The 13,325-nt window shown below is 34.9% G+C and overlaps 1 protein-coding gene across 1 annotated transcript; it reads left to right on the plus strand.

Moving 5' to 3' along the window:
* Window positions 1-2,675: 2,675 nt before the first annotated feature.
* Window positions 2,676-12,211, plus strand: LOC140138078 (glutamine synthetase-like). The gene is made up of 6 exons (XM_072159949.1): window positions 2,676-3,016; window positions 5,824-5,985; window positions 8,221-8,367; window positions 9,094-9,421; window positions 10,289-10,469; window positions 11,919-12,211. The coding sequence occupies exons 1-6, from the start codon at window positions 2,848-2,850 to the stop codon at window positions 12,033-12,035; spliced, it is 1,104 nt and encodes a 367-aa protein (XP_072016050.1). The 5' UTR covers window positions 2,676-2,847; the 3' UTR covers window positions 12,036-12,211.
* Window positions 12,212-13,325: the final 1,114 nt, after the last annotated feature.

The following is a 13,325-nucleotide window of genomic DNA, read 5'->3' on the forward strand; positions in this document are numbered from 1 at the left end:
CGAGCTCACATCCCCGGGACTGAATCACATAATCACAATCATGTTAGTCACGTATCACAATCATGTAAGTCACGTATAAGGGGGAAGGAGGAAATTGATTGTATGTGTTTGTGTTATATCCTAAACAATGTGATCTGGGTTTTTTTGGGGGGGGGGGGGTTGACGCCTACCAATAGTGAAAACGTGCCTCACTCAAATAAAACTCTCCCCACAAATACATGGAAATTTGCATTTATCATTTATATAGCTTCCTTAGTACAAAATGTGTGTGTACCATGTAAGTCTATAGTTTTGAAGATGTAATAAAATAATTTTTCAAGGGTTATATAAATTATTACTAGTACACTTTATACCTCTTGGTACCTTTTGACAAAATAGACATTTTTACAGTACATCCCATGTAATCAAGCTATCATTTTAAACATTAGGCGGAGGTGCCGTATTTAATGTTAGCTTTTTATTTTCCACCTGACTTCCCAGGTGAAAAATAAAGAAAATAATTAAATATCCAAAGCTTAAGCTAAATATGGTGCTTCCGCCTAATGAAGTTATACTTCAATATCTGATCTGACCTTATTAATTTCTTGATATTGTGAAAGCTAATTTGTCTTAATCTGGAAATCAACTTTGCCAGCTTGAGGCACTTTTTCATGACCTATATCAAGTATGGTCTCAGCGTGTAACTAATGATCTCTGCTCATCACCGTTTACAATTATCTAGCTGTCCTGGGCATTTTGAACCAACTTATGTGACACATACCAAGTAGGGTATGGTCACAGCCGGTAACTAATGATCTCTGCTCATCACCTTTACAATTATCTGTCCTGGGCATTTTGAACCAACTTATGTGACACATATCAAGTTGGGTTATCACAGTTGAGTGTGACACAGAACGTGAGTGAGGAAAGTCCTTCTTGGTAAAGCTAGTTGAACTTGACCTGGAAAGGGTTGCCAAGTTTTGAAAAGGGCATTGCCAGCTTATTTTGTTTACTAGTAAGACATTTGCTCCAAACAAAGCATAAGCATAATTTTGCCTGTGATTTTGCAATTCTGTTAAAAAAGTAAATCCAAGGGGAAATAGAAATTGTCAAACTTCAGGTTTCAGAATCGATTCCCACTCCCAGGTCCCGTGTCCCAGGTCCCACTCCTGCCATTTTTAAAAAAAATAAAGTATAGGCAATACTCATGATATTACATGCAACACTTATCATGTAATATGAGATATTTCAACAAAAGCTACTAAAAGTTCTTTATATTCTTTAAGTATGTGTAATTCTGTTGGGTGAATCATCGTTGATAAAATATAATGGAAAAAAAGGGCCTGCCGATTTCAATGTTTTTTTTTAAACCCTCCCCCCCAAAAAAAAACGACCTTTCCTTCAAAAAAGGGAAGATTTTCATTATTTTTACAGAAAAAAGTGGACATTTTTTCAGATTTGCAGGGGGGGGGGTGAGTCGCACTCTCTTGGCTGCAGCTTTGCATCTGCACAATGTTTAGGAGGCAGTAACTATATGAAGTAGACAAATAAAAATGTCAACGTCCTGAAAAGGACACAGAATTGGAAATCATTCAAATTGATGAATAATTTGAATTCAAAGTTATATAAAGAAATAAAATGTTATGAATTTCCTGCTCATCATAAACGGTGCCAGATGATGTCAAATAATGCACTCCGAGCAGCAGTTGGCAGCTGCAGCTAATACTAATAGTTGAACCATAATATTATTGCGCAGGTAATTTTATGAATCATTGTAATTATGCATGAATAGTCAGGTCAGTGTCATGCAACGCACGTTTTACTCGCATGATGCCTGTCTGCATGACAGCACACATTTGTACCAGTGCACATTTGGTATTTATATTAATTTATTATTATTATTAAATAATTATTATTATTATTTTTATCTTTTTACAATATAGCATTCTTGTTCTATTTTCATGTAATGTGAGTTCAACCTTAGCAAATCCAGTCCATAGTGAGCATCCGCAAGAATCCACAAGAACGAATAGGAGGGACAAACAAAAACTGGACAAGTGGTCCCAATTAATGCAGGGTGACACATCTACATTGGTAAAATACAAGAGAATAAAAATATGATAACATGAAACCCCGGCATGAAACATGAAATAGGGCTTATATCTGGAACATATTTTCTAGGGAAAGAATTAGAAATTTGAATATGTGTTCATCAAAAGCTGTTCAAATTGAATCAAAGATAGTTTTCAAAGGACACTCTCAGTTGTTGTGGCTTTAAAAAGGTCCATTATCCTGCTTATATAATATTATATAATATCTCTAAAGTACAAACAGTACCTGGTACAAGTATGTCATTTCTTTATGTAATATTTTTGAATATAAATGTATTATAAAAACACAGACCCTGAGACCCTGGTATTTTTCAAAACTATGTCAGCCCATGTCAAGAGATTTATGCCTACAGTCTTGAAAAACAGACCCATTTTAGGAGGCACGTAATATTATATAAGTCCCCAGCCCTCCCCCATGACAGGTCATCTAAATACAGCCTAATTGTGTGTATAAGCCACTTTTGTGGCAACTCTACAGTTCTCTGCTGACAGTTTTCCTATGTAAGGTCACAGACTAATGAATATTCAACACTACAGCTGTGTTTCCACCATGTGACCAGCTGCTGATATTATTGATCACCATGATCATTGAGTGATTCACTATAAAGTGTTCAGGCAAGCGAGGAGGTTACATCATATGAGAGAGTATACACACCTGTGGCGGGGAAACAAACGGACAAATAATATTTGATTGAAAGTATCATTATACTGCGTTAATTTTTCTTCTCGACTGAAAACAAGACACTAGTGAACCAAGATGGCTGATTATTCTGCTAGAACCGATAAGAGTGTATTGGACAGGTATATGGAGTTGTCACCAGGAATGCAAGGAAAATGCCAGGTTATGTATGTGTGGTTGGATGGGTCAGGAGAAGACATGAGATGTAAAACAAAAACATTAGACTTTGTACCAAAATCTATAACAGGTAAGACAAGTATATATTTTGTATTTTACACAATAATTTCTTGTTTCTCTCATCAAATACTCCAGTCAGTGATTTCTATACGTAGGACTATGTATGCATGATACTTAATTCACTCAAATCGCATAATAATGGTATATCACGTCTTGTCTACATGCACATTGTGATCCTTAATTGTTCAATGCAGAAAATAACATTGTCATTGAAAACTTTTGTACTTTTCTCTTGTGATATACTAGGACTACAATGTACTATTACTTATACATGTGTGCATGATAGTTGATACTTAATTTATTCACTCTAGATCGCAGACAAACTGCATAATAATGGTATATCACGTCTTGTCTGCATGCACATTGTGATCATTTAATTGTTCAATGCAGAAAATATTGAACATTTGTCATTGAAAACTGTACTTTTCTCTTGTGATATTATTGTGTGTGCATGCATGTCCTGTATTGTGTGTTCTTCTTTGTGTACCAGTAATGCTACACTTCGAGTGGTTTTTGTGTCAATATAAGTTTTATTTTATAGCCTACATCAGTATCGCAGATATTAATAAAAATTCCCTCTAAAGGGAAAGCCAGCTTCAATGCAGAAGATGCCTTGTAAAGGTGGTGGCATTTTTAGGATCACCCTTTTTTATGATCCATCATGTTTCATGACAGTCCACCAAACCATCAATGATGAGAACATGCACACAGAAACAGCAAACCAAACAACTCCTATAACTTCCTGTCAATTAATTACTCCAAATTGTTCTGTCTTTTTGTCTTTTCTGCCTTTTAGGCTACCCTTAGCTCATTATTAATATAAAGAAATGCAGTTTTTAGTTAATTGGCTAAAAACTGCCATCCTACTTATACATGCACATTAATTTTATATTAATTCGCAATTTATACTTAATATAGCACATTATAAAATGTATAAAGACTGATATTGTTCAATTATAATAGGCCTACATGTATATAAATTATACTCATATCAAAAATAGGCCCTGAAATTGCATCGAATTTTTCCCGTTGAAAAGACAAAACTGATGTTATTTCATAAATGACATTTTGAGTCATTTTTATCCATAAAACGATACAGGATATAGGATATTTTTACTTTGACTTTTACGTCCATAAAGGTTTTAATCATGTTATCATCAATACACTCACATCTCATGCTGTGCTGATCTCCAGGAGGTCTGCAAATGTAAATCTAAGAACGCCTGATAACAAGGATTCTATAATTTTATTTCGTTGATATGCTGTGGAAACTATTATAGGCCTGGCATGAACTTTTAATGTCATATTTCCTTCACCCCATAACTTTTGAAATTCTCACTCGTTTTCATTCGTTGAAGCGGCAAAACATACTTTCTTGTTCTTACAGATCCAATAACAGGTCTATTATATATTTTCACCATAAAAAGTTCCGCAAAGGAATTCAAACCAATGCTAGTACCCCGTAATCTCTTTAGTAAACAAAGACGATCTCCGAATTAGATAGCCAGCTAACGCTGGCGAAAAAGCATATAGACAAATATAGTCCTTTAAGCAGGAACTAAGCAAATTGGGTTTTTAATGGACAAAAAAGCCCCCCAAACCCTGCCACACTATTATCATCTCAGAAGAAGGTGAATGTATGGCATCTAAGGTATGTCTATGTCAATCAGTGTTGTGAATTTGTTTTTTCACAATGAAGAAAAGCCCCCCCACACACACACATAATATACTTTCAATTGTATCATGACATACATCTAGAGCTTTATATAATATGGTAATATCGATAGGTTTTGAGTAATGGACAATTAAATTTTATCATCACCTTTTCATATATTCTGATGCATGATATGCATGTAGGCCTATAATTATGGAACATTTTGAATTGAAAAAAATGAAAAGAATTATAAATTTATGATATTCATTCTGCAGAGAACTTACACTAGTCTGTGTTTTGTTTTAAAAAGTGTGGTAAATTGAAAATAATTGACATACAAGTATATTCATTCCATTAGCATTCAGATAATTTGTAGAATGATATTAGTTCATAATATTTGAGTAAATATTTTGACATTTTTTGCTGATAAATTATAAATTGCAATTAATTATCATAAAAATTACAGTTGATTATCATAAAATTGCAATTGATTATCATAAAATTGCAATTGATTATCATAAAATTACAATTGATTATCATAAAATTGCATTGATTATCATACAATTGCAATTGATTATCATAACATTACATTTGATTATCATAAAATTGCAATTGATTTATAATATCATAAAATTGCAATTGAATATCATGACATATCTAAACTAAATTATGTTTAGCTCATCTGCAATGTTTTTGCTAGGTCGACTAGCAGCATGTGATACTGTGATGCCTGATGTTATCTTGGCTACAAATTGAATTAGAATTGGGTCACCAATCATCCTAGTGATAACTTGACCCAAGAAGTATACTGGGGGGAGGGGGTGAAAATACAACAATTTGATCTAGGTCAGTCATGTACATGTATATATTTTTTAATGCATGGCAATTGTATGCATTTCTTTTGATAAATGGATGAAAGTATCATAAAGCAAGTCACTTATATCTCCAGAAGACTCCAGAACTTACAGCACCTTTTCTGAACCTGGAATATTAGTCAAGATATTGCAAAATTAGTTGAAACCATGCTGAAACCCTGTAGGGCCTAACTTTCCCCTACAATGAATAACTTTGACATTTTGTCAATATTTGTAAAAAGAAAATGCACCTCTGAAAGTTTGCAACAAATTGCAATATAAATTATTTACTTTGTTTATCCTGAACAGAAATCCCAGAATGGAACTATGATGGGTCAAGTACCTACCAAGCAGAGGGTAGCAACAGTGATATGTACCTGAGACCAGCAGCCATGTTTGATGATCCCTTCAGAAGAGGAGATAACAAATTGGTGTTATGTGAAGTCTACAAATATGACCAGAGACCTGCAGGTAAAGCATCCCCTGTCTTTATTTATTCAAATTTAATGGTGAATATGAGGAGAAAAGTGAATTTCATGGGGGAGCAAAATCAACCAATTTTGCACAAAATTGCTGCAAAAAGTGGAAATTTTTTTTTTTTTTTTTAAGGGGGGGGCAAGAGTGCTAACTGGGGGTTGCCTTCCATGGCATCGCCGCTGGATTTTTACAGGTGATCTGTTTAAGAATGAGAAGAAAAGTAGTGTTTGAGACCCAGTCATGTTTGCCTGATATCATTTGTATGTAATTAACTAGACACTATATATAATTGAGTATTCAAATTTTATTCTGCAAGTTTTTATGATCACAGGGTTACATAATTATACAGCCCCTGATATCTAGCAGAACTCAGATCATGCAGCAAGAGCATGCATCGCTCGGTGATAAGCACATGTCCCTTTTCCTTGGATGAACAATTCTATTCATATGAGGGAAATTCCTTTTTAAGAATGAACAATAATAAGTGCATTGTATTGAGATGCAAAATTGATCCAATATATTGTTCAGCGGACAAAGAATTGGGACTGCCTGGTCAACTTAAATTTCTTTTGCCATACAAATCCAAGTGGTTGTTTTTTTCATTGGATGAAAATATTGAGTTGAAATTATCAAATTGAAAATAATATTAAAATGTACAAGGACACACATTATTTTCAGGTCTTATTTTTACAACATACCATAGGAAAACTAAAAATAATTATACATCTGAACATCTGTGATCCATTGCATTTCCAGTGGAAAATCACCATACCAATATAATTAACCTAAATTTATCCATGCAACTTGTGCATATCAGTTTCAGTTTCAGTTTCAGTTTATTTCACCTTTAAATAATTTTTACAGAGTAAAGCAAAATCATATGGTAGGAAACCAAACAGAGCAGAGCTTGACAATTTTTGGCCACCCTTTACAATATTAAGTTAAACATTCAGGACGAAACACAATCAAAGACGTATGAGGACATAATTATGTGCAGACAAAGACCGGACAGGACACGTGAGACAGACAATGTTGGCTATGGTTTAAGATTACCTATTATACATAATAGTAATAATAATTTTAAAATTACATGATGAAACATTACACAAACTAACGAGATTATTTATAACGAGATAATAACTCAGATTTGTACTTATTTTTGAAGCTTGTCAGAGTAAGTGAATTTTTGGTATTTAAACTAATATTGTTCCATAGTATAGGCCCTTGTCGTCTAATAATGTTACGGGCTAAATCATTTTTAAAATGATGAGCTCTATACATTTCCGATGACCTAGTATTATATGCATGGATCATACTAGCTTTAATAAAATAATTTGAAAAAATATCTGGTGGTTGCTAAACATTACAATGCACATTTCAATGTAAATGTTATAGTTTTTACCAAACTCAGCTTTTCTAGAAGAATAAACTAGAATAGAAATCTGTGGAAAAAGCTCAGTATGATGTATATTAATTAATACCATTCCAGCTTGTGAAATTTAAAATTGATAAAATGTGTCAATGGCCTGACCCATGCACTCAGTGTAACAGCCGGTAGTCATGCTCATCAGCTAACTTTGAGAACATCCCCTTTTGCATCTCATTTTGCAACTTTTTAGAGGGAAAAAACCTTTTTTAGCCATTTCACTAATTTTTTGCCTTGCAACAATGCCAGATTTTGGTTAAAACACAAATGATATGTCAAAGATACCATTTCTTTTGACTGCAAACATGCACAGGTCCTGAAGCTGTGTATATTGTGCATTTTTCCCCAAAATAAGAATTTTGAGTAATAAAATGAGCATTTTGACTAATATATCCACTTATTTTACTTGATTCATCAAACACTTTTTTTTACAATGTCCATGTTTTGAAAATGTCACCGTACCCTTTCTTAAGCGAATTGCTTTTTTTTCAGCAGAAAAAGGTGCCCCATGAATGTGCCCCCCCCCCATCTCAGCTTGCTAAAAATTGCTTACTCTCCCCCTTTTGGCTTGCCAAAAAATCCCCCCCAAAAACAACCTCCCCCAAGGCGCATAAATATTACACAGCCCCTAAAAGAGTGCAGTTTGGCTATAGAACAGGTCATCTGAAACATGCATTTGACATATTATATACGTATTGATTATTCGATAGGCAAACTATTTGGACACAAAATGTTCGATTGTCCCATGCATTGTGGTCAAATTATGGATATTTTTTAACCAAAAATTTCTTTTACTTTTGCAGAAACAAATCACAGAAAATCGTGCAATGAGATAATGGATAGAGCCAAAGATTCCGAGCCATGGTTTGGTATTGAACAAGAGTACACATTACTGGCCCAAGATGGACATCCTTTTGGCTGGCCCAAGATGGGATACCCTGGACCACAAGGTAAGAACAAAGGTTCAGTCAACAGCCTTATGGTTGGGTCATCATGGCTACTTATAACCATAAAAGTACACATTATTACTGGCCCAAGATGGAAATCCTTTTGGCTGATGGGGACGTGACCCAAGTTGGATGCCTTCTATTACAAGGTGGAACCAGCAGGATCAGCAGAACTTTTAAAATAAAAATGGGTCTGTCTTCAACACCTAAAATGAAGAATTTCACTGCATCTTGTACGTGAAAATGCAGTCAGTGGTGGTAGGTCGTTGAAAGTGAGGGTCAGTGCTAAAATAATTCTGTATAAGGTGACCAAAAAAACCTTTATAAAGGCCTTTTTAAGTAGGGTCCGTCGGTCTGGATTTTTTTTTCTGGGAGGCTAAAATTACCAAAAAATATCACCAAAAGTATTGAAAATCTGGCAAAAATTTGATTTTTTTACAAACATATTTGGAAAATGTTCCGATTTTTTTTTCAAAAACAAAAATCCAAAATGTAGAATCTGGGTGGGTCATGCCTGTAAAACTTTGGTTTTTTCGTCGTAATGAAGACAAATTTTAGTGTTTAACATAATGTATAAGATGCACACAATTTGCATTGATTTTAAACTAGGCAACTTTTCCCTGCCCCTTTTCCGGATTGTTAATCATTAGCACATTGAAACATCCATCAGGAAATGTGATTTCTTTTATGCTTGTCACTTATATATATTCTTAACGTCTCCTCTTTCAGGCCCATACTACTGTGGCGTAGGAGCCAACAAAGTATATGGTCGTGACATTGTCGAGGCCCACTACAGAGCATGTTTATACGCTGGAGTGAAGATCGCAGGTACAAATGCTGAGGTCATGCCAGCTCAGTGGGAGTTCCAAGTAGGACCATGCTTAGGAATTAGTATGGGAGATCATCTATGGATGGCAAGGTTTATCTTGCAGCGTGTTGCTGAGGACTTTGGTGTGGTAGTGACCTTTGACCCCAAACCCATGGAAGGTGATTGGAACGGAGCTGGTTGTCACACTAATTACAGCACAAATGCTATGAGAGATGATGGTGGTATTCAGTAAGTATTACATTTTGATGGAGGACATAAGGTCAAAAAAATATGTTTGATTGTCCTTGTCTGACCAAACTTAATTTGAAAGATCTAGAAAAAGACTTTTTTCTTTCATTTTTTTTACATCCTGGAGTTTTTTAAATAGTTTCTTCACACTTCTAAACTGTTTTAAAACATGATTGAAGTGATATATAATAGCAAAATATCCCAATTCACACCTATTTGGGCTAATGAGGTAGTGTCCAAATTAAGAAAAAAATCAGGTTATCCAGCGGATGGCCATGTCATGAAATCTGCATGGTCATCCACCAAATCTTTGGTAATCTGTTTATAAATATATACATAGAGTTGTAGGCAGTAAGTGAGAACAATACAAGTTTGGTTGTAAGAAACACATAATTGTTTACTAAAACACGATATTTAGGACCAATGGTCCTTTAACAAGTGATGCCAGAAAATTAAAGCAAAACAATATATTGTGTGTGTAGTTAAGTAAAATGTGTAACAGCAAAGAACAGCATTTTCCTGTTTTTCCCACTAATGCAATGCATGGAAGCCAATTTCTTTTTAGCTCTATTTTTGTGACACCATACATTCTCAACTGAATATTTTTCTCTTTCAAATTTGCCCCAAAGCTTATCCATATAAATTGAAAAATAAAATGAGGAAAACAGGAAAGAGAAAAAAAACAAAATGCATTGTGCATTAGGTTTTCAATTTCTGAAAAGCTTTGAGTCTAAACTATTTAATTAAGATGGCTTTACCAAATTGAACTGTATGTGTAAATACAATTGCATTTGAAGTGATTTTAACAGTTCTTTTTGCCTAAACCAATTATTTTAATACACAACTCATGGTTTTCTCCTCATGCAGACACATCAAAGCTGCCATTGACAAGCTAAGTAAGAAGCATTGGGACCACATCCGTATGTATGACCCTAAGGAGGGTGGTGATAATGCCCGTCGTCTTACAGGCAAACATGAAACATCCAGTATACATGACTTCTCATCTGGTATAGCCAATCGTGGTGCTAGCATCAGAATACCAAGACAGGTAGGTACACGTGGAGTGACTCTTGTTATCCCTCTCCATGCGGGTGTTGACTGCAGATGACAAGTTACAAATTTTCTTTAAAAATTCAACATTTTCAGAATTGTACTTTTGAAGGACCATATTTGGAATCAACATGAAAAATATATTATAAAGAGTAGAAACTAAGCCCGGTATTCGTTCAGTGGTTCTTGAGATAGCTCTTGATATTTTGAAAAAATATCTCAAAACTTTTCATGTTGAATTCTATTTGGCCAGCATGCAAATCATTAAAGGAAGTCTCCGGCAATCACAGCATTATGCCTGCCTTATCATGTAAAATCAGCCGTTTGGGCGATTTTAGCCATTAAGCCCCCCGCATAACTCTGAAAGCCCCTCTGAGTCCCCCGCAGGAACAGATCTTGGACACGCCGGTGCATATTGACCATAAAAACAAACAAAAATAACTGGATCTCAACACGCAATGTTCAAAATTTCCACGCCGAAATTATCTAGTGCAATGATGTCATGGTTATTTGAGCTCAATTGTCTTCAGCCTTCATTGTATTACTGGCATGTTATTGCACCAGACCATTTCGGTGTCCAGGAATTCGTGTGACAAGAAACTACTGTTGTTGTTTTTTTCTTTCGTTTTTATGATCAATATGATTGCATTAAATAAACCATGTGATAATTAGTTTTCTTATACAAGATATAATGTTGTGATTGCCGGAGACTTCCTGTAAAGGATCAGCAGTCCTGGGTATTAAGACTAAAGTTTGTTCGGTTTATATAAGGCGGAAAAAATAAGACTCATAACACCGTGTATTGATATAAAATGGCATGCACACAGTTGGGCGCAATGCTTACGCTAGTTTTGTGTTGTGTAATGCGTGACCTGTGCATGCTTATGTGCATTTATGCGAGCGTGAGTTGGGACTTTATTGATAGGTGCAGTAACAAAGCCGAATAATTTCCGTCTTTTATAAACGGAATAAACTTTAGTATTACCGTGGAGGTTGAGACATCAATACATTAATTTCCATTAACTGTGTCCTACACTGTATGTGCAAAAAATGTTCATTAATCCTAGAGCAAAATTAAAAGTGTGGTCATCAAAGTTGATTTTCAGATTTACGATCTTCAGAATTAATGATTCTTAAGATGACCCATGCTTTATTATGTCGATCCTCATACCAAAAAAAAAGATTCAAATATCAATCAGAAATGTATTTGAACACAATATCTTTTACAAGCACACACAAAAAGCTTTCCCATGTATCACAAGCAAAATAAATTGTTGAAAAATAAATCCCAGAAACAATATTGTTCATGCCTCTTTAATAAGCACTTGTACCCTCGCTACCAATATTATGTACCCACACCCCACCAAAAGTGGGCTTTGTGTTGCAAATATAGTGATCAAAGTTAACTATAAATTAAATAGAAATATCACATATGTATTTTTTGCAGTGTGGTGAAGATGGTAAGGGTTACATGGAGGATCGTCGTCCCTCATCTAACTGTGATCCATACCGTGTCACGGAAGCAATCGTCAGAACAACCGTTTTGGATGACTGGAACATGTAGATGTATTCAAAGCACACCAAGTTGGAATGCTTTCTCACATCTTATTATATTGAACTATTAATGGAGATGGTATTCATGTCATGGTCTAATACGGAGTGACCATGTTCTAAGACTCTTTCCAAAGATTGCATATTTTATCAGTGTATTGTTAATAAAAAATATGTGCAAACAATGAGGAAACAAATGTTAAAAACTGTTTAATATGTACAACAACATCCAAAATTTAGGGTTAAAAAGACAAAACAACCGACGTTTCGGGAGCATAAAAACATCCCTTTTGCAAGGTTAAAACAAGTAGCACTAGTAGCTAGCACTGCAAGAGATTAAATGAGAAAGACAGCAAAAGAAAGTGACAAGCATAGAATGAAAAGAAATTAGAATGATAATAAGAACATACAAGGGAAAAATCAATTAGGTGAGAAAAACAGGCATGTGCAAGTATAGCAGGCCAACCAGGTCAAAAAGGGAAAAAGCAAATCTATGGTCAGCCATTCTAGTCAAAAGATAAACAAACAGAAATATATAAAATGAGGAAACAGTATGAATTAAAGTTTTAACTTCAACACTACACTATATGTTTTGCTCACCTGGAATGTTTTCACTTGCTCGACTAGTGTCTTCAGCAGATGAGTAAACAAGTTTTAAATTTTTGACTCATAATGTTGAGATCCCAGCAGCGTCAATCTGGCTCTTCATTGCCATTGCCTCTCCCCATCCAGGTGTATAAATGGGTACCGGCTTTATTCAATGTTGGAAGGCAACAGACTAAGGGGAGGTATAGGGAGCCCCCACAGCAACATTACATCACTTTGAAAGAGAGATGGGCACTCTGGTCTGTGAATACAGGTTCATCCCCTTTACCTTTTTTAATGCAGCTTATTTAACAAACTCTTTACTGTTTTTAAAATGCATGTAGTGTAGCAGTAAGTATTTAGTTATAATCATGCCACAAAAAGTAATCACCCCCCCCCTCTTTATTATGAGATATTAACTCAAATTTGACAATTGAAATAGCAAAAAGAGCCCAATTTAATTCTGCAATCTTGATACCTCATTTGTCTGGATAGCTCAAAATTTGTAGCCATGGTGACTCTTTGAAATGTAGATTCAAAGTTATACTAAACTCAAGCCAGTATACCATTACATTCTCTACTTAACTGGTCAAGGATGATCCACGGTTACCAGTGACCATCAGGCATCCTAGCAACAAAAGCAACATTTTCAGTGGGTTTTAGTGAAACTTTTAAAACTGCATCTTTTTTATTCAAAGCAATACATTATGGGATATTA

This window comes from Amphiura filiformis, chromosome 17 (assembly GCF_039555335.1).
Source record: "Amphiura filiformis chromosome 17, Afil_fr2py, whole genome shotgun sequence".
NCBI lineage: Eukaryota > Metazoa > Echinodermata > Ophiuroidea > Amphilepidida > Amphiuridae > Amphiura > Amphiura filiformis.

What these genes read in the sequence shown, in the direction of transcription:
- LOC140138078 (XM_072159949.1), top strand. Translation starts at nt 2,848, where the DNA reads ATGGCTGATTATTCTGCTAGAACCGATAAGAGTGTATTGGACAGGTAT. An exon ending in GGGATACCCTGGACCACAAG is followed by an intron (nt 8,368 to 9,093) that starts GTAAGAACAAAG and finishes CTCCTCTTTCAG; the next exon opens with GCCCATACTACTGTGGCGTA. An exon ending in GCATCAGAATACCAAGACAG is followed by an intron (nt 10,470 to 11,918) that starts GTAGGTACACGT and finishes TATTTTTTGCAG; the next exon opens with TGTGGTGAAGATGGTAAGGG.